Source organism: Quercus lobata, chromosome 9 (genome assembly GCF_001633185.2).
Source record: "Quercus lobata isolate SW786 chromosome 9, ValleyOak3.0 Primary Assembly, whole genome shotgun sequence".
NCBI lineage: Eukaryota > Viridiplantae > Streptophyta > Magnoliopsida > Fagales > Fagaceae > Quercus > Quercus lobata.
Window position 1 is genome coordinate 42,960,816 of NC_044912.1, and position 22,918 is coordinate 42,983,733.

General features: G+C 35.2%; 1 protein-coding gene and 1 long non-coding RNA gene across 2 annotated transcripts; one reads left to right on the forward strand and one right to left on the reverse strand.

Annotated features, from left to right (window-relative positions):
* Positions 1–5,674: 5,674 nt before the first annotated feature.
* On the reverse strand, positions 5,675–8,288 carry LOC115960064. The gene is made up of 3 exons (XM_031078761.1): positions 7,935–8,288; positions 7,700–7,818; positions 5,675–5,997 (listed from the first exon to the last, which is right to left on the reverse strand). The coding sequence occupies exons 1-3, from the start codon at positions 8,102–8,104 to the stop codon at positions 5,978–5,980; spliced, it is 309 nt and encodes a 102-aa protein (XP_030934621.1). The 5' UTR covers positions 8,105–8,288; the 3' UTR covers positions 5,675–5,977.
* A 10,962-nt stretch (positions 8,289–19,250) lies between these two features.
* Positions 19,251–22,662, forward strand: LOC115960065. Its single transcript, XR_004085078.1, has 4 exons — positions 19,251–19,463; positions 22,108–22,173; positions 22,256–22,274; positions 22,613–22,662. It is a non-coding gene; the product is annotated as an uncharacterized LOC115960065 (long non-coding RNA).
* Positions 22,663–22,918: the final 256 nt, after the last annotated feature.

Consider the following 22,918-nt stretch of genomic DNA (forward strand, 5'->3'; position numbering starts at 1 on the left):
TTTTTCTTTTTTTTAATGATTGTATTATTGTGTTGAACTGCAAATGACACGAAAAAATATATATATTCTTAATGGATTATAAAGAGTAATAAGTTGTCAAAGTTGAGTTGAATTGTTAAATAAAATAATTGAAAAGAGTAAAGACAAAAATTAATAAATAATAAATTAAAATATTCTAAGCAATAATAATTAAAGTTCACTTAACAATAATAATTAATAACTTTGTTATAATAGTAAGAGACCATTGAAGATTTCCAAGAGTTAATTTTAGCAACACTAATCTTCAATATACTAAAGAATAATATGCTCAATGAACTTATAGTTTATCATTTATTCTCTTGATGTATTAATGTATTATAGATAATTTTTTGATAAAAAAAAAAAAAATCACGTATACTACAAGATTCATCTCCTACCAATGTTCTTTTATTTAAAAGAACTTGTGTTGACTTGAAAAATCTTCATTCAAATCATAGGTTGCGAAAGCTCTCATATTATCATCTTAATAATCAAGATGAAATAAGAAAATATTATTTAGTAAGAGGTTATTGTCAACCTCTTCAACATGAATTTGAATGACCCCCCTAAAAAATATTCCTAGAGTCGCCACTGCATACAAAACTGTATTTAATGTCAGAAAACACATAAAATATGAAATATCCATCATATTGTCGACATGGTATATGAATGAAGACCTACAATTGGTTTAATGGTTAGCATGGTATGTGGTGATGCAATGGGTCTTAATAGGTTACTTGTCCAAACTGGAGCCTTGGAGGACCTGCAAAAAGGAAACCACCACCCAATTGGAGGCACTGATGTGGTATTGTCTCAAACTTTTCAAATGCTTAGGTTAGAACTCACAAAACCTAAAAATTCCGAAAACAATGGAGTTTTTGGGGTTTTTCTTTCATATCTTTGAGTAAAAGAGGTCCAATATATATATATATATATATATATATATATATATAGGGGTCTTTTCTAATCACTTCTCCCATGATTTCCTCCATTTACTAGGGTTATGGAAAAATGGGTGTTGTAGAATTAATGAAATGCAAGAATCTCAAGATTTGTGCCTATGATTCGGTATCTTGCATCAGTGGAGTAAAAATCAGGATTTGCAAATTGGTGATATTACCATTTTGTTATGATTTGTAAAAGTTATCAAGGTAAAAAGTTTAAAAAATGGTCAAAGGGTTAAGATTAAAAGCAAACTTTTCAAGTTTTAGTCACAATCGTTGAAATTACACAGTACAATAGCTCTAGTTATTGTAACAAATCTCAATCCCAAGAATCATCTACCTCAATTCAGGAAACTACCCCTATGTTTGGATGGCCTCCATCTCCATTCCAAACATACTATACGCATTTCAATATAGGAAAAAATTTGACTCCAAACATATTTGAAGCTATCTTATTCCAACCTCACGACTATTGTCTTCCTACTATCATCCACTTCTTAGTTGAACAATCATGATTGGATGACTATAAGATGGAAGAGTCCCTCCTGGTACAACCAATACCTATTAAGTATAACTTTGCAAACTATATTCCAATCTAATTCATTTCAACCAATATGTAAATTCCTAAAAGGGGCCTAAACCATTTACCAAGAAATAAGATAAAAGGAAAGGAAATGGGCCTAAATTTTCCCATTCTTTTATTTTAGGCAAAATTGCAAATTACACCCCTAAAGTTTGGAGGTGTTTGGATTTTATACTTTAAAATTTCAAAATTTGGATTTTACCCCCTAAAGTTAAGGATGTTTGGATTTTGTACCTTGATGTTTCAGAATTTAGATTTTACTCCCTAAATTTTGGGAGTTTTTGGATTTAACACCTCCAAATTCTGAAATTTCAGTGTAAAATCCAGACACCCAAAAACTTTAGGGAATAAATTCTAAATAACTCTAAAATTTATGGGGTAAAATCCAAATTTTAAAATGCCAGGATGTAAAATCCAAATACTCTCAAACTTTAAGAGGTAAAATCTAGATTCTGAAATTTCAGGGGTAAAATACAAACACTTCAAATTTTAGGGGTATAATTTATAATTTATCCTTTTAATAAAGTGTATTAAATGCCAAAAAGTTTTGGTATTTACTACAGTAGAGTCTCATATTTGGAACGGTACGGAAGGAAATGCCATTTGGTTTTTATTATTTTTTATTCATTGTTCTCTCTCATCTTAAATAAATGGGAAAATTACACTTTACTATCCTAAATATGCGCTAAATTATACTTTGCACTCTAAATTATCTGATTGCACATTTTGCATTCTAAACTATCACACTTTGCACTCCAGTATTATTTTTGCTGTTATATTTAACAGAATATTGCTGCGTGTGACAAGCATATGCTTCTTGCTTAGGTGGAACAAAGTTAAAAGACTAAAACACCCTTCTTCAAAATTAAATTTTTCCACATCTCTCTCTGTCTCATATGCATGCCATCCCTTTCCCCAAATTCAGTATATTGTAAACCCTAAATCCCCAAACTGCGTATTCATCATTCCATAGATTCTCAACATCAAAGGTTAAGGCTGAAGCACTACTCATTTAAGATCTCAAGTGCTTATCGTCAGGTATGGTCAACTGCCAAGCAACCACACCCAAAAAATAAAAGCCAAGACTTAAATTAGTCCAGGCATGGCAATTTTTAATAAAAAAAAGTTGAAAAAAGATGGTTCAAATGGTGAATTCATCAATAGCAACCAAATTAAAGATATGTTTCGGGAAAAAGTGTTTTCACCACCCACCTAGAAAAGCTAGTAACAAACACTTTATGAACATCTAATGGTTGAATATGTTATGAACGAACCCCAACATCGGTTGGGGCATGGCCATCTTGAACGGCTGAACCATGGTTGTTATAAGACTGCCTACCTCCCCTGCCACCCTTTCCTCTATTGTTATAATAGGTCCTGGGATAATAATTTTAGACAAAGGGAGATGTGGAAATTTTTGGGTTTTTTAAAAATTAATTTTGAAAAAGGGTGTTTCAGTCTTTTAACTTTATTTCTTTTAAACAAGAAGTATTTGCTTGTCACATGCAACAAGATTCTGTTAAATATAACAGCAAAAATAGCACCGGGGTGCAAAGTGTGATAAGTGTGATAGTTTAGGGTGCAAAGTGTGCAGTCAAATAATTTAGGATGCAAAGTGTAATCTAATGCATAGTTTAGGGCGGTAAAGTGTCATTTCCCCCAAATAAATATATCTCTTCTTATCTTCACTTTGAGCCACACATTCACTACTTCACTCTCTCCACTCTAACAGACTCTTTTCTTCTCCCCTCTTCTATTTTTCTCTCTTCCCATTCATGAGCCACCACCAATTTCCTCTCTACTATCTCACAAATTCCATCATCACTAATCTATAAAATCTTCATCATTTTTTTTTCCTGTTTTTTCACTCTCTCCTCTCTATTCTATCTCATACAACAAAACTATTTGGTTTGGTTTAGTTCATCTCAAAGCAAAGCATTACTATTTCGTCTAGCTTCTCAGCTTATTGGGTTTGCATTGTCTAGCATCTCAGCTTATTGGGTTCAGTTTTTTTTTTTTTTTTTTAAAAAAAAGATAGGCAATGGATTTTGTTCTGGTTGTGGTGTTTTGATGTGGTGGGTTTGATTTTGGGGGTTTATGTGGTGTTCTGATGTGGTGGTTTTGGTGGCCTTGATGGTGAGTTGTGAGGTGATGGATGATGGATGATGGTGGGGTGGGATGTGGGGCGTTGATGGGTGCGAGTAGTGGGGGTGGCTGTAGGTTGTGGTGAGTTTTTTTATTTTGTATTTTTATAAATTGTTGGTATTTTTAATGTTATTTTAATATTTGTATATATTATTTTAATATATAAAATTGAAGAATAGAAGATGTGATGTACGGTAAATTGTAAAATTGTGTGTTAAAATAATAAAGTAGTTTTTTTTTATGTGTCGAAATGGCATTTTTATAGGACACCTAATGTGAATGCTTTAGCACAACATTTTCACAGCAAAACTTAGGTGACAAATTGTTACTGATTTTCATTTGAACTCATAAATAATGCTAGAGATACAAACTATTTTACAAAAAAATTTACAAATTGTTGATGTGGTGAGTGGTTATTGGTAAATGAAAAAGTGATGTTAGTGGTGGGTTTAGATGAAAACCGGTAAAAAGTTTGCCACATCAATAGTTTGTAAAAATATTGTAAAAGAGTTTGAGTTTATAGCATTACTTTTGAACTAATTATTGACATCATTTATTTACATTCCACCATTAATTGTTGAGAAAATTTAAGGGATGCTCTAAGACCATTGGTTTAAAAAACACTTTTTAAAATTTTTGAAGGAAAAATATATTTTTTGGATTTTTTTAATATATATTTTTAATAAAAATGGTATTAAAATTTTCATAATATAGTAAATTAACAAATATTCCAAAGGCACCGTTAACCGGACTCTTAATAGTTTGTTATCTAAATTTGATGTGAAAATGTTATGTCATAGATTTATCTATATCTATACTACTATTTAAGGGGCTTCTCCTGTTTTGGATCCTCATTTTTTTGGTTCAAAAGTGTCCCTACACCCCTATGTTTAAATAGAGACCAAACTAAAGAACAATGTGATTAAAATACAACTTTTAACTCCCACTAAAACATTGCTTAAAAAATAGAACCACTCTCTTACTAATTTTCAAATTACTTTATCTACTTATAAATTCTAAATGTGTAATATTAATGAAAAAACGTGTAAACCTTAAATTGAAATTAATGAAAAATTATGACACTAAAAACAAAAAAAAAAAAAAAAAAAGCCTCATTGCACGCAAGAATAACAAAAATAGGGTCATTCTCTTGTTGATTTTTAATTTTTTTTTATCCACTTACAAATTAAATTCTCAAAATAAAATTATATATATAATAAAAACATAAGTTTTTTTTGTTTGCTACAAAATAAACGTGTAATATTTGATCATTTTTTGAAGCTAGCCTCATGACACTCCTGGTTGTATTAGTAGTTCTAAATGCATAATATTAATGAGAAAACATGTAAATCTCAAATTGGAATGAATGAAAAATTATGACACTTAAAAATAAATAAATAAATAAATAATTTTATCACATGCACGAAACGCGTGTGATGAGACTAGTTGTTGATGGTTGTAATTCATTTGGTAGTTAGAGATTTTTCTTTTGGTTGTGACCGTTGGTAGTGTCAATGGTAGTGGGTTCAAGGTTTGCTGTTGGTGGCAGTGGTGATGGAGCTGAGTTTTGGGTTTGTTGCGATGGGTGGAATGTTTTACCGTTGGTGTGTGGGTTTCATCTTCTTCATCCTCTGGTAGTGGCTGTTCTGACTAATGGGCTGCACAAAAATGAGTTAAAATTGCTTTTTTCAAACTGAAAACTAAGGGGAATTCTGATGCCAAACACACTGTGGAGTGAGTTAAAAGAAAATAGGGAAATAGATATGAGATATGAGAATGAGTTTTGAGGTATAAGAATTGAGATATGAGTGATGGGAGATCCAAATATAGCCTATCTCTCTCATTGACATGGAAATTTCTCCCAAAACACATAGCTGGCCGCTATAAAAAGAGATACCCCAATTGCCTAAAAAAACATAAATTCTTTTTAGAGTTTTAAAGATAACAATAACTAATTAAATGAGTTTTCTAGAGTCAGATCAGCTTATCAAATGGAAAAGATAAGTCACCTGAAATATGCCACATGGAAATTGTAAATATATCTAAATAACAAGAGAGCAAAGCTATAGACTACTTTGCTAGGCATACAGAACAAAGTAACTTAACCATGGTTAACAAAAATTCATCCAGGCTCTCCTGGTAATGGACATTCAAAAACAGTATAAAAACGGATGAAGATGAATGAAGCAATCTAAGTACAATAGAGGCCTCAAAAGTTAGAACAAAATAAAATTGCCCTCAAGCAGAAATGCCGCCTAGAATATGAACTTGCTGCCACCAAACTCTGTCATAAAGGCATTGATATACCTGCAATATGGACAAAATGGATTATTTAATGAGTTGAAATTATCATAAGAAACATACCGTTATACCAATGAGCTATAGATCAATTCTCATGCCCTTGTCCCATAATAATTGGTTGGAGGATGAGGTCATGGAAGATCCATTGGGTGCGTGAATCTTTTACCAATTCAAAAAAGTGTATCACAAGAAATATAATACTTTGCATATATTGTTGTCAACACACACACACATACATGTGATCAGAACTAGATCATATTAAGCATACATAATTGTTTCAAAAGCAAGAATCCTTTTTTTTTTTTTGGGGGGTTGGGGGGGGGGGGGGGGGGGGTGCAAAAATGTGTAGGTTGAATATTAGATAATTGGCCCCCCTCATCTGCTATGTATTTTCCTGTTTCCATTAAGCTTAGCCAATTATATTGGTTGCCTACATCATCTATGTTTATCAGGGACAAACACCCGGTGAATGTGATGTTTTCCTTCCTTCAATTGGCCAATTGATCTTACGTTGCCGTTCACATCAGAAATGAAGATTTTGCAGGTTGGAGGCCAACCCAAATAACTGATACAAGGTTTTTGCTGATTACTTTCAGTGGAAGAATTATGATCTTAGCAATATCAGCGAAAAATAGAGAGATAATCAACACAAATCTTACATGCTTAGGTAGGGTGCCTACATCCACAGGAGTGGGTGGCAGAAAACAATCACAATCAGAAAAAAAAAGAATTTACAATACTTTTATAGTGCCTCCGAAGATACCCTATTCTGGTACATTGAAATTTCTCAATATAACCTTACCATACACCCCAACCTATAATTCGTCCCAGAAAAACAAAAATAAATTAGCTGCATTGGGTCTCAAGGGATCCGCTCTGCCCCTAAGGCCCCTAACCCAACTCTACAATTCGACAATCCTAAATAATCATCAATTAAGCAAATAGCTTGAACTTTCCCTTCAATGGTCTCATCCCTTGCATAAGCAATACCATAATGAAGGTCCATCCCCCTCTTAGGGTGTGTTTGGATAAGCTGTTGCAAAACGGTGTTTTGAGTTTAATTGAGCGTTTGTAAAAAAAGCTATGACAAATGCTGTTGTGAAATGAAGTTTCGAGGTTTAAAAATGCGCTTTTAAGCTCCCAAAATGCCTAACCAAATGAACCCTTATAAAATTCAGTGGCAACACTCAATTGAACCTCGCCAACGACAAGGAAATTCCCATCCCTTCACCCATAGAAAGGAAGAGGGGGGGGGGGGGGGGGGGGGGAGAAGACACCCTAGATAACTGCAAAAACCCTATAAAACAACTTGAAATATCTATCTTATTATCGCACATTGGCGTAACATGATTCATATCCCCAACTATAGATAACCGCAATAGGTCCAACTTCAGTTGAGACAATCAACATCTACCCTAACATACAGAATAGCAGTACCAACCAACTCAGTTTTTTTCAAAAAAAAAAAATTCCATACCTCTGCAAAATCCTTAATCCAAAATAGGGCCAATGAGAGTAGACTACATATACCCATTTGGAAGTTCAATTAATACACTTCTCCAAAAGTCACACATTCATACAGACATACATACAAACAAGTGGTGTGCACTAAATTCCTAGTCAAATTTTTTCAACAAAAAGCTCTCTCAAAAGCAAGAAATAAATAAAAGGGCATCAAATAAATAGGCACACATGAGAGTGACAGTACCTTGAGGAACTAAACTCCAGGTCTGAGAATCAGTGGACAAGCTCGATACAAGCCTCGCCGAAGCTATCGCGTTGTGCAACGGTATCATCGTTTCCACGCTGCTTAACTCCAACGGTAACCTAATCACAAAAACAACTGTAACTCTCAGTTAAAGGAACAAAAATGAAAACTTTTTTGTGTGTTATTATTAGGTTCACATGTGACGATTTCAAAAATGAGAGCTCGGAGATCTCACCGAGAAATGCGGGAAAAGCGTCCCGCGGAGGCGGAGGCAGAGGAAGAGGCTTGTGATTGAGAGCAGGATTTGAGCGGAGAGAGCTCGGGAGAGAGCGATCTTTTGCCGAGTTTGAGAGCGAAAGGTTGTAATCGCGACGATAACCTCGAGACTACATTTGAGTACGCCATTGTTGGCTTGGCTTCGTTGAGCTTCTTTTAGCTCTCTTCTTTTAGTGGGGAAGCGGACGAGGCGCTGCTGCTTGGTGAACGCCGATGACCGCCGGCTTTGTCCTTCCGGCGACACTTGATCTCCACCGGCCTTCTCCCCCTCTCCCTCTTTTGTTTTCTCTAATGTGTAACTGTGAAGTAATAGAATAACGTGTCTTTTTATCAAAAAAATAAATAAATAAATAGAATAACGTGTCTCAATTTTTTTTTGATAAAAAGAATGGTTGAAGTTGAGTAATGAATACCTAAACTTTCGCTTGAGGAGAAGAATAGTATTAGTCACATGGTGATGGAGGAGGAAATCAGAGCTGCTCTCTGGTCCTTGAAAGCCTTCAAAGTGCCTGGTCCGGACGGGCTGCATGCAGGTTTTTTTCAAAGATTCTGGCTGGTTGTAGGAAGGTCGGTGACTGAGGAGATGCATACTGTTTTTAGAGAGAAAAAAATTCCGGATTTTCTGAATAGTGCGAATGTTGTACTCATCCCGAAGATCCAAGGGCCTGAGTCTATTGGTAGTTTCCGTCCCATAAGTCTGTGTAACTTTGTGTATAAAATAGTGTCCAAAATTTTGGTTGGTAGGATTAGGCCCTTCTTGGATCACCTTGTTTCCCCCTGCCAAGCTGCTTTTGTTCCTGGTAGGAAGGGAGTGGATAATGCTATTGTTGTGCAGGAGATTATTCATACCATGGGGAGAGCTAAAGGGAAAGGTGGCTACATGGCTATTAAAATTGATCTAGAGAAGGCCTACGACAAACTTGAATGGAGCTTCATTAGGGGTATGTTGATCCGTTACAATTTTCCGGATAATCTTGTTGAGATTATTATGAGCTGTATATCTTCTGTCTCGACCTCGATTTTGTTTAATGGAGGAAGCCTTGATCCTTTCAAGCTTTCTAGAGGCATAAGGCAGGGAGATCCGCTTTCCCCGTACATCTTTATCTTGTGTATGGAATTTTTAAATCAACTCATTCAAGAGAAGTGTGAGGCTAAAGTGTGGTGTCCAATCAAGGCGTCTAGAAATGGCCCAGCCTTCTCTCATCTGTTCTTTGCCGATGATCTTGTTTTCTTTGCTAAGGCAAATGCCTAAAGTTGCAATGCCATTAGAGAGGTTCTTGATACCTTTTGTGGGTACTCCGGGCAGACTGTGAGTGAGTCTAAGTCCAGGGTTTATTTTTCTCCGAATATTGATCCTGATGATAGGGAGGCCTTGAGTGACATTCTTGGTTTCCGTCAAACGGATTGTCTGGGGAAATATTTGGGTTTTCCTATTAAACACAAAGGAAATAATAATCAGGACTTCGGTTTTGTTCTGGATAGAGTGAAGTGTAAGCTTGCAGGGTGGAAGGCCAACCTCCTTTCCATGGCCGGTAGAGCGGTGCTGATTCAAGCTTCTTCTGCAGCTATTCCGGCATACATTATGCAATGTAACTTACTGCCTGGTAAGGTGCTGGATGGTATTGACAGAGTTAACAGGAATTTTCTGTGGGGTTCAATTGAAGAGAAGGGGAAAATGCATTGGGTGGGCTGGAAAAAGGTCACAAGAGCAAAAGAAGAAGGGGGTTTGGGGTTTCAAACAGCAAAAGGAAGGAATACAGCGCTGTTAGCAAAGTTGAATTGGAGATTCCACACTGAAGATAAGGCCCCTTGGGCTAAGGTTTTGAGGATGAAGTATTGCAATCCCCAGAGACTTAATTCGAGAAATGCAAGCAAGTTGCCTAGCTCTAGAATTTGGAAGGGAATGGGGCGAGGAGAAGAAATTTTTAAAAAAGGAACCAAGTGGCTTCCGGGCTTTGAGAGTAAGCTGGATTTTTGGAATGACAATTGGACTAATCATGGTCCCCTTAGAAAGACCATTCAGGGGCCTTTGTCTAGAGAGGCCGCCAATCTAAAGATAAAGGAGGTGGTGGATCTTACTGGTAGTTGGGATTGGTCTTTAATCCAAATGATTTTTCCGGAGGAAGTTTTCAATGATATAAAGGCCACCCCAATCCCCTTTTCTGCCAGATTAGAGGATAGATTGGCCTGGAAGTACTCGGCCAAGGGTGATTTTGAGCTTAAGAGTGCTTATGGGTTGGCCATGGACTCCTTGAGGGATGCCCCTTTCAATGGTAAGTGGATTTGGAAGCTGAAAATTCTGCCTACAATTCAAAATTTTGTCTGGAAGTGTATGCACCATAGCATTGGAGTTAACCAGTGTTTAGCGGATAGAGGTCTTCAAGTTGATGTCTGCTGCCCCCAGTGTCATGTTGAGGCAGAAACTATCTTGCACAAACTGCGTGACTGCCCCGTTAGTAAGAATTTGTGGCTGCACTTGGGTAGGCGGGTAATTAAGCATAATTTCTTCTCCTTGAGCTTACAGGATTGGCTTTTCTATAATGCCACATCTAGCTCTTATCACCAATCTGGTTCCCTGCCGTGGAATCTTATTTTCTTATTTGGTATTTGGCTGCTTTGGAAGGATAGGAATCTTTGCATCTTCAACCAAAAAAATCCGAATCCCAGACTAAGCAAAGAAGTGATGGATCGTGCTTCGGAGTTCTATTTCTGTGCGAACAATGGCTTGGCCACCAAAAGGACAGTTATAAGGAGTGTTAGATGGGAGAAATCGATGGTTGGCTGGCTCACCTTGAACACGGATGGCTCGGCAGCAAGCAATACTGGTCTAGCAGGTGGAGGTGGGCTAATTAGAGATGAAAATGGGAGTTGGGTGACAGGTTTTGCTAGAAGGATCGGGAGTACAAATAGTTTTATGGCGGAATTATGGGCTCTGCGTGATGGACTGCATCTGTGTCTGTAAGCTAATGTGCATTCTGTTATTATTGAGGTAGATGCTAAAGCCATTGTGGATGCTTTTAACTCTCCCACTTCTTGTAATGCTTTTGTCTCAACTATCATGGAAGATTGCAGAAATATGGCTAACCAGATTCCTCAGAGAAGATTCAGGCATATCTACAGGGAGGCTAACAAGTGCGCTGATTTTTTGGCTAGACTAGGATTACTGCTAGACAGTGAGTTTGTTGTATTTTCAAATCCTCCGGTGGAGTTGTCTACCTTGTTGGAGGATGATGCCGTTGGGCTGGTTGTTAGTAGGCTCTGTCCTGCCCCTGTTTTTGTTGCTTAGTGTTGTTTTTGTTTTCCCTTTTAACCAAAAAAAAAAAAAAAAGAATTGGGTGTGAAAATGTTTGGTCTTTAAAATTAGTAGGTTGAAATAAAATTGAGTTAATCCCTTGGTATGTAATCGTGTGATATGGTATTTAATATTAGATAGGTTTCCTTTTTTGAGAAAAAATAGAAGAGATAATTAATTAATTAATTAAAAGTTATTTAATTATTAAATAACAACAACAACAACAACAATAATAATAATAATAATAATCTAAAAAAATAAGTTGTGAAAAATCATATTGTATCATATTTTAGTTACTTTGCTTTCAGAATTTTGTTTTCTCTTTATTCTGATATTTTGGATTAAATTGATTACTCAAAATCATTTCAATTTCCTAATTCAATGTTTAAGAAGTTGCTATCCTTTGAAGATGGTAAAAATTGGGGAATCGATTTTGTCATTTTTTAATGCGTCTTCTGAATTTTTGATTTGGGGGATTGGAAGATTTAGGGGTCACTTCATTTTTAATAATGTCCTAATTTTCTATTTTGAAGAAAATCTGTTCAGTCACGCTAAGAGTTTCACATATGAATTTCTAAAATTTGAAGTGTTTTAAGTTTTAACTCAATGACTCACTTCTAGTTTTTATATTAACTTGGTTGTGCAAAATATGAGAATGTTTCAAAGGTTTCCAATTATGAATTTAAACGGTTATCTAAAACCCTGTAGTTTAAAGAAATGTGCAAATGTTGTTATGGTGTTATGGCCCAAAATAATTTCAATTGTTACTAATATTTCATTGTAGGTGATATTTTTAGTACTATGCCTTAGTTCTGTGATACATATTTAGATTTTTTTTTTTTTTGGAATTAGTGATAATTTTTCATTTTTCTAATTTGATATTTACACATTTGTCCAATAATATTATGCATTTCGAATTACTAATACATCTAAGAATTTCATGAGGGATTTAGATGACCATTTAAATTCATACTCGTGCGTGCTCAGAGGTTCTTCTATTTTTTTGGATAAAGGTTAATAATTTGCATCGATTATAATTTGAGATTACTGCATTTTCCAATCACAAAAAAAAAAAAAAAAAAAAAAAAAAAAAAAACCTAGAGGTGTGATAAGTATTATGTGTGATGAGTATTTTGTCCTTAATATAATTTTGCAGCTTTAGGTGATAATTCTCACCTCTTTATCCTGAATAAAGATGCATTTTTACAAATTGCATATTTAGGTGATATAAATGACTATGTTGCTACATCAATAGCAATATAGAATCATGTTATTAGTAATATAGACTAGCCTCTAAGCACGCGCTCAAGCGCATGCTCAGAGACTCTTCTATTTTTTGGGTAAGGGTTAATCTAAAGCATTTATTATAATTTAGGATTACTACATTTTCCAATCACAAAAAAGACCTAGGGGTGTGATGAAAAATTATTTCACCACACATAATACTCATCCCACCCTTAGGTTTTTTTGTGATTGGAAAATGTAGTAATCCCAAATTATAATAAATGCTCTACATTAACCCTTACCCAAAAAGTAGAAGAGCCTTTGAGCATGCGCATGAGCGTGTGCTCAAAGGCTAGTACTATATAATAAAAGTTGGGTTTAGACGTCATGGTTACGTCAAATGGTTTATATATATAATTCTCTTTTTTTTTTTTTTTTTTACTACACGTAAAATGAAAACAACGAAAATTCATCTAATCTATACTACTATAGTACTATTTAATGGGCTACTCTCTATTTGAACCAAATTTTTTTGTGTTCCAAAATACCCCTACAGCTTATGTTTAAGTAAAGGCAAAATTTGAGGATAACAAAGTAAAAGTATATCTTTAACTCTCACCTAAAACATTTCCTACAAAATAAGATTACTCTCCCACTAACCCACAACTTTAAAGCAACTATACATTTGTTTTTTTTTTTTTTTTTTCCTTTTAAAAAAAGTTATCTTCAAATCAATTTTTTTTTAAACATCCTCAAGTTTATCCAAAAAAAAAAAACTAAATAGATATATATTACAATTTATTTAAACTATTTTCTTAACTTCTTTTTAAAAATTAAAAATAGAAAACCTAATTAAAAAAAAAAAAAAAAAAACCCACATTTCTATCAAAAAAAAAAAGTTATCTACCCTGTTATTAAGGTTTATCCTTTAATTTTCTTTTTTCTTTTTTTGGTTATCTATTTCATTTTTTTAAACCCATGTCTAACTTCCTCTAAGTGGGTTATTTATTTATTTATTTCACTCTCTCTCTCTCTCTCTCTCTCTCTCTCTCTCCTGTCTCTCTCTTCTCTCTCTCTCTCTCTCTCTCTCTCTCTCTCTCTCTCTCTCTCTCTCTCTCTCTCTCTCTTGGATTCACGTTTCCCTTACTCATACTCCCTTCACGTTTTTTTTTTCAAATCAATTCTTCTTTATTTATTATTTTTTATAACAATTCTTTTTTTTTTTAATTATAAAAGTTCTTCTTTATTTTTCATACAATAAAACTATCATTATAACTTTTCATCCATATCCCTTAAATTTAGACACTACTATTCTCCTGTTGGTTTTCAAATTGTTAACTGTATCACCACAATTTGGTTGGATTATTTTTCTAATGAAAACTCCCACATAAAACACTATCTACAAAATAGAACCACACTCCCAGTGCACTCACATTGATTTTCAAACTCAAATTGCTTCTTCTTCAATTCTCCAATTCTCTCAATTCTATTAGTCTTATTTTCACCATTATCATCATTTTTTCTATTTGCTCAACTCAAATTTGCTCCTGCTCCAACGGTATGTGTATGACAATATACTTTGGTCTTTTCTATTTTGATTTTCTAATTCATGAACAACTTCTTATTTTCTAGAAACAAATCAAATATTTGTGTAAAATAGCCCTTATATTTCAACCTCACCATTAATTTCTTTCACATATTTCTTCAAGGAACATGCACTAGGGGTGCCTATCTTTAAGATTTTGGTATTTAAACTTCAAGGAACATGCACTGGGGTGTTTATCTTCAAGATTTTGGTATAACTTCAAGGAACTTGCACTAGGGTGTTGATCTTCAAGATTTTCGTGTGTATAGTCCTCCATCTCTAACGAACTATTTGGACTTTGGACTTGAAGTGTAGTCAACAACAAAAATGTAAGTATCTTTTATGACCTCTATTTAGAACGCCTCATGCGTATTAAATTCTCTCTATTACGTTTGCTTTTATGAGTTGTCATTTAGTATTTGCTTTCCTTACTTTGTTATCATTATCTTATTAAAAAAAAAAAACACTTTCACGTCATGTTTTCTTATCTTCCTATTGTTTTGTTCAAATATGTTTCTTATATGCACCTTTTCAAGTCATATAACTCATATTAGCATGAAAACGTTTTGAACTTATATTAGAACTCATATTGAAAACATGAATATAAAATATGAGTTCTATTTGATTTATATTTGGACTAAAATTTTTAAATATGAGTTCATACTTTTAAATGCAAATTTTCTTATATTTCTAAAAGTGAATTTTCTATTTGAACTTTCTAAACATGAATATTTCAAAGAAAAAATATGAGTTCTATTCGAACTCAAATTACTTTTAGATATTTTTTTTCAACAAAATATTTAGTTGAACTCTAACTTAGAGTTTAGAAAAAAAAAATAAAAAAAGCAAAAAACCTTATTCTTTTATGTAATTTAGAGTTTGAAAGAAAAAAAAAAAAAAAAACTTTTAACTCCCACGAAAATATTGCGTACAAAATAGGACCACACTTTTCTTATTTAATCTTTTCTTTTATTTGGTCAGTTTGATAATTGTTTAATGTGGGGCCCAATAGTTTGTGGCCCTAGCCCATTTATTCATTGGGGCCTAAGGCCCGAGCCGAGAAGGGTTATAGTCTTGGATCGGTAATACAAGTACGAAATGGCCTTGGGATACAGTCGAGAACGATTCAGTCCTTGGCATATCCGAGATCTCACAGGAAGGAAGGGCAAAAATGATATAAAAAATAAAAATAAAAAAATAAAAACAGCTTGGAAAAAAATCTAAAATATCTATGTCAATAGAAAAGGGTACGCTGAAAAGTACAACGACCAAGGAAAGCTGCCCTTATTACCATTCAATACTCTGCACCTGACAGAGCCATACTTTCTAGCTTTTACAACCACCCCCAACCACTCTGGGTATGGGCTAATGGGACAAGTATCAGTCTTGGAATGCCGATCCTACACGTGGACGAAGGATAAGGAACGCAGGCGAGTATAAAAGGAAAAGTAAGCAATCCAGAGAGGGGGCTGGGAAAAATGGCCAAAAACCAGAGCCTCCCAACCCGCCTCCAGGAGAAAGACTCCTAGGGCGAAAATGACTTAATAAAATATGAATACCACGAAAAACCCACCGTTTGGTGACTAAGGCTTAACCTTTCAAACCCACGCTCTACAAATGATATTGTATGGGCCTTTTTTACGTGCGAACCCAACACAGTTATGGGTCGTTACAAATCGCGTCCTTACAAATGACGCTGTCTATGGGAAAGGCTTGTGTGTTGGCATAGACGGTAGGTCGAGACAGTTCTCTTGTCATTTCTGACAACCGGTTATAGTGTTCTAGCGTAGGATTCCATTAGGGGCTATGATTCTTGACTAGGGGCTATGATTCTTGACTAGGGGCTACGCTTTGTAGCGTCAATCGCATGGATGGTTCTAGGGGCTTGGCCGAGGAGCCAATCCCCTGAAAACCAAGGTCCCATGCCATAGCTGAGGGGTTATTTCCTCCGACAACTTATCAAAAACTTAGATGAGAAAACAGAGTTTTTGACAGAACCAAGGTATTATATGGTCCTCGGACTCAAACCTATGGGGAAACCAACTACTTAGATGAGAAAACTGAGTTTTGGACAGAACCAAGGTATTGTATGGTCCTCGGACTCAAACCTATGGGGAAACCAACTACTTAGATGAGAAAACCGAGTTTTGGACAGAACCAAGGTATAGTATGGTCCTCAGACTCAAACCTATGGGAAAACCAACTACTTAGATGAGAAAACTGAATTTTGGACAGAACCAAGGTATTGTATGGTCCTCGAACTCAAACCTATGGGGAAACCAACTACTTAGATGGGAAAGCTGAGTTTTGGACAGAATCAAGGTATTGTATGGTCCTCGGGCTCAAACCTATGGGGAAACCAACTACTTGGAAGAAAAACTGAGTTCTGGAAGAAAAACTGAGTTTCGTAAGGTCGGCTACTTAATAAAAATTCTAAGTTACTCAATCCTCGGCTCAAATACCGTAAAAGGTTAAAGCTATTAAAGTTGTTAAGAAGATGGTGAAACGCCCTATTACTCAGCAACCTGGAGGGGCTGTTCATTTTTTTTTTTTTTTGGGTTATATGTCTTCGGATGATTACTTCCTGCACCGCACCGATCATTCAGTTGTCATCTCGGCTATTTTGGGGTAAGTGTTGTTTTTGCAAGTCGGCATTGTTGTGCCAAACAACTCTATTAAAGTCGTGATAATATCTTTTCCTTAGCAAGAGTTTTGACCCTAAGTGTCATTAGTTCAAGTCTGTATTATTGTGCCGAAGAGCACTCGTAAGTTCATAATAGCGCCTTTTTCTTTGATAAGGGACTAAATATTGTGCTCTAAAGTCGGTGGTATTGTACCAAGCCGCCTCAATAAGCTCATCATAATGTTCATTTCTTTTTTTTCTTAATAGGGGTTTCAACCCTAAGTATCACTTATTCGATTCAGTAGTTTTAAGTCGGATAGTGTCTATAAACACAGAGCAAGATCTTTTTATTAACTAGGATTTCGGTCTTAGACATCGATCAAAGTGTAAAAATAAAAAGAATTCACAAGATAGTATGTCTATTCACGGCGTAACCATTTCAGAAATAAAGAGATAGAATGTGTGAAATAAAGCAATAACGACTTTTATTATTATAAAGAGGTATTACAACGTACAAAGAATGGCTTAAACAAGCATATACAGAAGGTGTATTACAAAAATAATAAAAGGAAAACAACAACAATATAACAAATAAACAGTCAGATGTCTTCTTAAACTCGTCTCCGAAATCCTTCCAAACTCTGCCCCAGTAGCGCCCATATTGAGAGGAGGACCTTCTTCAGAAGAAGATGGAAGAGATGAAGAGAAAGAAGGAGGAGAAAAAGAGAAAGAAGGAGGAGAAGAAGAGGAAGAAGGAAAAACGCCAGGATGGATCTAGCGGTGGAAAGAAGAAGAAAGAGAGGCAAAAGGAGATACCAGTGAAGGAAGAGAGGAAGAAGCAGAGATGCTTTGTCCCTGCGTCAGTCCTGACTCCTAACACGATGGTGCCATGTTAGCTATGCTCGTAAGAGAGCGGCTGGTACTGATAATGGGTGATCCCAACTCAATCGCGCCAAAAGTTTGACACGACGAGCCCCTGCTTCGGATTTTGGCTGAAAGGAGGGTAAGAAGAATCTTAAGTCTCTGTCATCCCTGCCCTGACAGAGCCATTTTGAGCTTCATAAGAATATGGTGTTTCTGGGAGAGGTATGGTTCCTTCATTACTTACTCCTATCTCGAAATGTATCGCAATCTAAGGTATAACTAGCGGGTAAAGTAAACTCTGAAAGAGGTTAAGGGTTTCAGATTTCAGAAGGGTGAAAAGGGTCCCTGTACAAGAAAGATAGCCCCCTGCTTCTCTTCTTATACGAAGGGCAAAACAGAGGGTATTTAATCTGTCTAGATTTCCAAGAAAATCTGTAAACGAGAATGTACCTGTTCCACTTCCCCACATCGTCAACAAACCGTCGAAATTAAATAGTCTCGTAAATGGAAGTCATTAAAGGCGCATTTCGGATAATCAAACGGCAGGGATGCATTGTGAATGAATTCATAGGAATGTCTCATGGTCTGGTATGTTTCCTGGGTAGATAAAGAGACACCCGCATTAATGAAGGACAGAGTTAAACGAGCTGTAATAAAGGCTTGGCGTTACCAAAATCCTTCTTTCCAACCAAGAGGTCGAACAGCAGGATTTTGAGAGGCTATTGTGGGGCCCAATAGTTTGTGGCCCTAGCCCATTTATTCATTGGGGCCTAAGGCCCGAGCCGAGAAGGGTTATAACCCTGGATCGGTAATACAAGTACGAAATGGCCTTGGGACACAGCCGAGGACGATTCAGTCCTCGGCATGTCCGAGATCTCACAGAAAGGAAGGGCAAAAATGATATAAAAAAAAAATAAAAAAAAAATAAAAAAAAAAACAGCTTGGAAAAAAATCTAAAATATCTATGTCAATAGAAAAGGGTATGCTGGAAAGTACAACGATCAGGAAAAGTTACCCTTACTACCATTCAATACTCTGCACCTGACAGAGCCATACTCTCCAGTTTTTACAACCACCCCCAATCACTCTGGGTATGGGCTGATGGGACAAGTATCAGTCTTGGAATGCCGATCCTACACGTGGACGAAGGATAAGGAACGCAGGCGAGTATAAAAGGAAAAGTAAGCAATCCAGAGAGGGGGCTGGGAAAAATGGCAAAAAACCAGAGCCTCTCAGCCCGCCTCCAGGAGAAAGACTCCTAGGGTGAAAATGACTTAATAAAGTATGAATACCACGAAAAACACACCGTTTGGTGATCAAGACCTAACCTTTTAAACCCACGCTCTATAAATGATATTGTATGGACCTTTTTACGTGCGAACCCAACACAGTTATGGGTCGTTACAAATCGCGTCCTTACATTTAATATTTTCTCTTATTAATGACTCTTTTTTAGAGAGTGGGAATGATATATATTTTTGTCCTCTTTTTTTTTTTTTTTTTTTTTTTTTTTTGTTATTGGGTTTGATTAATTATTTTAGTGTATGTGTTTTAAGTGGTACTTTAGTTAAATACTTGGAAGTTTTTATACATTAGTATATTTCCGCATTTTCCCAGTAACCAAATAGAGTGTTAAGAGTAGTAATGTTAGTTTCATAGACATTATTTATTTTTTGATGTTGTTGAAATTCTGGGATTTTAATTCTGATATTAGTAGGTTTTGGTGATGTTAGGAACGTACAAGTACTTGTCAGGGATAATGAGGAACAAGCAGTTAGATATGGTGAGGCTTTTGGCAGAAATGAAGTGTTGGAATTACACACAAAACCGCTCCATTCTTCATGCCTTGCGGCCTTTGCAGACCCATTAGGCTCCTCGGCTGGGCAATGAGGCAAATCAGGTGACCCGTTTGCAAATTGATTAGTGTTGGGAATTTTTTTTAATGTACTTTTTTGAATTGCTTGTTAATTCTTGGGCTGATTTGCATTTTGGTTCGTGTAGTTTTTTTCTTTGATTGATCCAATATAATCTGAATCTATGACCTTCGCTTTATGATGATTGTTCTTTATTGTTAGGCCAATTCATCAATTGGTTTTTAGTGTAAGTAGGATTTGAACCCAGGTTCCTTATTCGATGATAAGAGACTTTACTAGATAAGATAGTTAGACCCACTGGAGTATGTAGTGATGATGTATTGCTTAGTCTCATGGGTGGTTTCATTGAACTCAAAAACTGTCATAGCATATTATTTTGATCAGTGTTAAATTTATATGATTTTGTTTGGACCATAAAAGGTTGTCATCCATTATACAATGATTGGTGGGGTGCATTTGATGGAGAAAATTTGTTTGGGTTGGTTAAAATTAGCTGGGGGGTCGGGTACTAGAGTTATGCTGTAATGTGTTAAATTTGAATAAATGAAAAGATCTAGAAATTGTTTGAATGATGTAAAATTCGAAGTACTTGAACAATCAGAACTAGAAATATAAGGCATTCCAATGTTTTATATCCAATGTTGTTAGGATTGAGCCTAGGAATGCTTAAAAAGTAATAAGTAGTTAAGTACAAAATCCCATCATCTTTAGGTGAAGCAGTTAGAGTTCATAAAATCTGTGCATTTTGTGGAAGCTCCGGGTTATAAAAGGAGGATTTCTCCCCATTTCCATTGAAATAACCAATCAAAAGGGCCATTGATCAGTGATACTCTATTTTTTCAGTCTGCTATACAAAACAAATCTTGTGTAGGGTCTAAAAAAATTGTTTGTCCCAATGTAGTTAAAGGTGAAAGGCAATTAAAGGTGCGAGTCTTTGTTTGCCCACGTGAGATGCCAAAACAGCACTTGCCCTAGTAGCAAGGCGCTGGATTCTAAATTTGGCTATTATACATTAGAATGAATTCAAACCAGATTTATCTAATACTTATTAGGCACGGTGTGAATTTTGCAAACTAATAGGATGCTCTCTTCTTAATCTATAAGGATGAACTTTACAACAAGCTTATATTAAAAATAAAAGAGTAAAAAAAAAAAAATGAAGAATAACTATCAAAGCTAATGATTATATGATTGAACTTTGAAAAAAAAAAGTGTATTTCTAAATTGATGAGGAAAGAAAAGGAACAGAAAGAGACACCCATTAACTCTAAACTGCCCGTTTCTTTTTCATTTTCTAAATTTCTTTAGGCTCTCGCCTTAAGTGCCTTACAATTTGCTTGAGGCATTTGGGAGCTTGTCTGCGCACGAAACGCCAGTGTCTTACTAAAGGCATCTCACCTCAGGGTTTTAGAGGCATCTTAGGCGTGCCTTGCCTCACTCGGGTGCCCAACTTGTCTTTGACTGCACTGGTTGTCATTAAAAAAAAAAAAACCTTTGATTGTTGGGTATATTTAGCCAAACCATGCACTTGAATTTGATCATTACTAATGCATGAGAAATTATAATATGTAAATCACTAGACAATAAAATATAGTTTTATATTTAAATTTTTCTATGAGTTGATGATTGATTTTCTGTCCGTTCGATAATTTAATTCATACTTATCTGTTGAAATTTTAGAAACTTTTAAAGGATTATGTAGGATTTGGACCTTTGATCTTAGTGGATTTCTAAAATGCTCTAGTCCTTTAAGCTAACTGACTAAATAAAATTTTTCTATGAGTTGATGATTGATTTTCTGTCTGTTGATAATTTAATTCAAACTTATCTGTTGAAATTTTAGAAACTTTAGAAGGATTATGTAGGATTTGGACCTTTGATCTTAGTGGATTTCTAAAATGCTCTAGTCCTTTAAGCTAACTGGATAAATAAATCACTATTTTGATTCTAAACTTTATTTTATTGTATATTGCAAATTTTTCACTTGAATATAATTTTACCTTGCACTTCAAACACTGCACTTTACATCTATCAAGCACACACTTTTCTTCGTGGCTATGCTTCTTAAGTCCTTTGCACTCAATCTTTCAACAATGCATGTTATATCATATGTATCCTAAGATATATGATGATATGTTCTGTCTCTCTCTCTCTCTCCAACCATTGTTATGTGCATTAATAAATATTAAGGAGATTAAATAGCTAAGGTTGACAGCACCTTAACCTCATACTCAACAATAAAGGACCCTGTGTTTAGAAGGCATGAGACTAAATTACTTAAGAAAGATTATGAGTAACAAAATTAAGAATACATAGCTGGTGAAATAGGGAGAGGGAGAGAGGGCTGGCGAAGGAATCAAAAATCAATGCTATGAGTGCCTAGATTTCTCCTCAATCTTCTTCTGGAAATTTAGTTGAACATATCCTTCACTTTGCTATTTCGTCACATTGAAAAAGATATGCCAGTAAATTAACAATCGAAACCATTTTGTGATTGTTTGTTGGCATGTATGGCTGGAAGAAAGTTCCTTTGGATTCTCTCAGCTTAAGGCCTAATGTACATGGTTGACAAAATATATCTTTAGAGTAATGTTTCAAATCCTGTAAGTTTGTTAGTTAAGCATTATGTATCTTTATTCGGTACTTAGTTCCTATGTGATGATGATGCAGTTGCTCCTTCTATTGAAGTCAGGTAGTGCTGGACGATCAACTTTTCAAGCAAACCGCATGACTAAGGTGTGGTAATTAGCTCCTTACATTTATTTGTTCTTAGCATATGATTGCAGTCTAATTTCTTTTCTTTGTTTTCATTATGCAGCATGTACTTGGAGTTAATGGTTAGTTTCATATTATTTATCTTCATATTTGAGCTTAACGTACAATTATTACAAGGTTATCAAAAAATATACAATTATTACAATGATCTTGCAAGAGGATGCTCTGTTTGTTTGTTTTTTTTTTTCCAAAAATAGTTAGTTTCTGCCTTCTGGTTGTTGGTATTACTGTGCCCATGTTTGAACATGAGTTCTGTGGTATCATCCAAACTGCAATATGTTCTCTGTGCATTAGTCTACTGCAGTTCCATTTTAAGACTGAAATATTACCAATCTGTACAAGCCATCTTTTGGTTTAAGGCAGTATTAATTATCATCAATTGCTTTTTTTTTTTTGTCAGTGTTGTTCTGCACCAGTCTATTCCTCCACATCATCAACATCTACCCATCTTTTTTTGAGGTTGCTGGTGGAGACAAAATTGTATGTAGTATAGAAACTAGTGTTTTTGGTAGGAGTGCTTCTGCTGTGGGGTTAGTTTCAACCTTTTTATGGCATCTAATGTTGACAGCTCTCCATGACAGATGTTCAAACTGATTTGTGGGGAAATTTAGGGAGGGAGAATGAGTCCCCTTTTTTCTTTTTCTTTTTGATAGGTGAGTCTGGTTTTGTAAATTTGTTATTTTATTTTCATATTTTTTTATATGTT

Bases quoted from the DNA above. Each gene is read 5' to 3' on its own strand.
- LOC115960064 (XM_031078761.1), bottom strand. From the start codon at position 8,104: ATGGCGTACTCAAATGTAGTCTCGAGGTTATCGTCGCGATTACAACCT. The intron at 7,819-7,934 runs GTGAGATCTCCG...TTTTGTGATTAG, and splicing joins CGCTTTTCCCGCATTTCTCG to GTTACCGTTGGAGTTAAGCA. The intron at 5,998-7,699 runs GTACTGTCACTC...TCCATATTGCAG, and splicing joins CTGGAGTTTAGTTCCTCAAG to GTATATCAATGCCTTTATGA.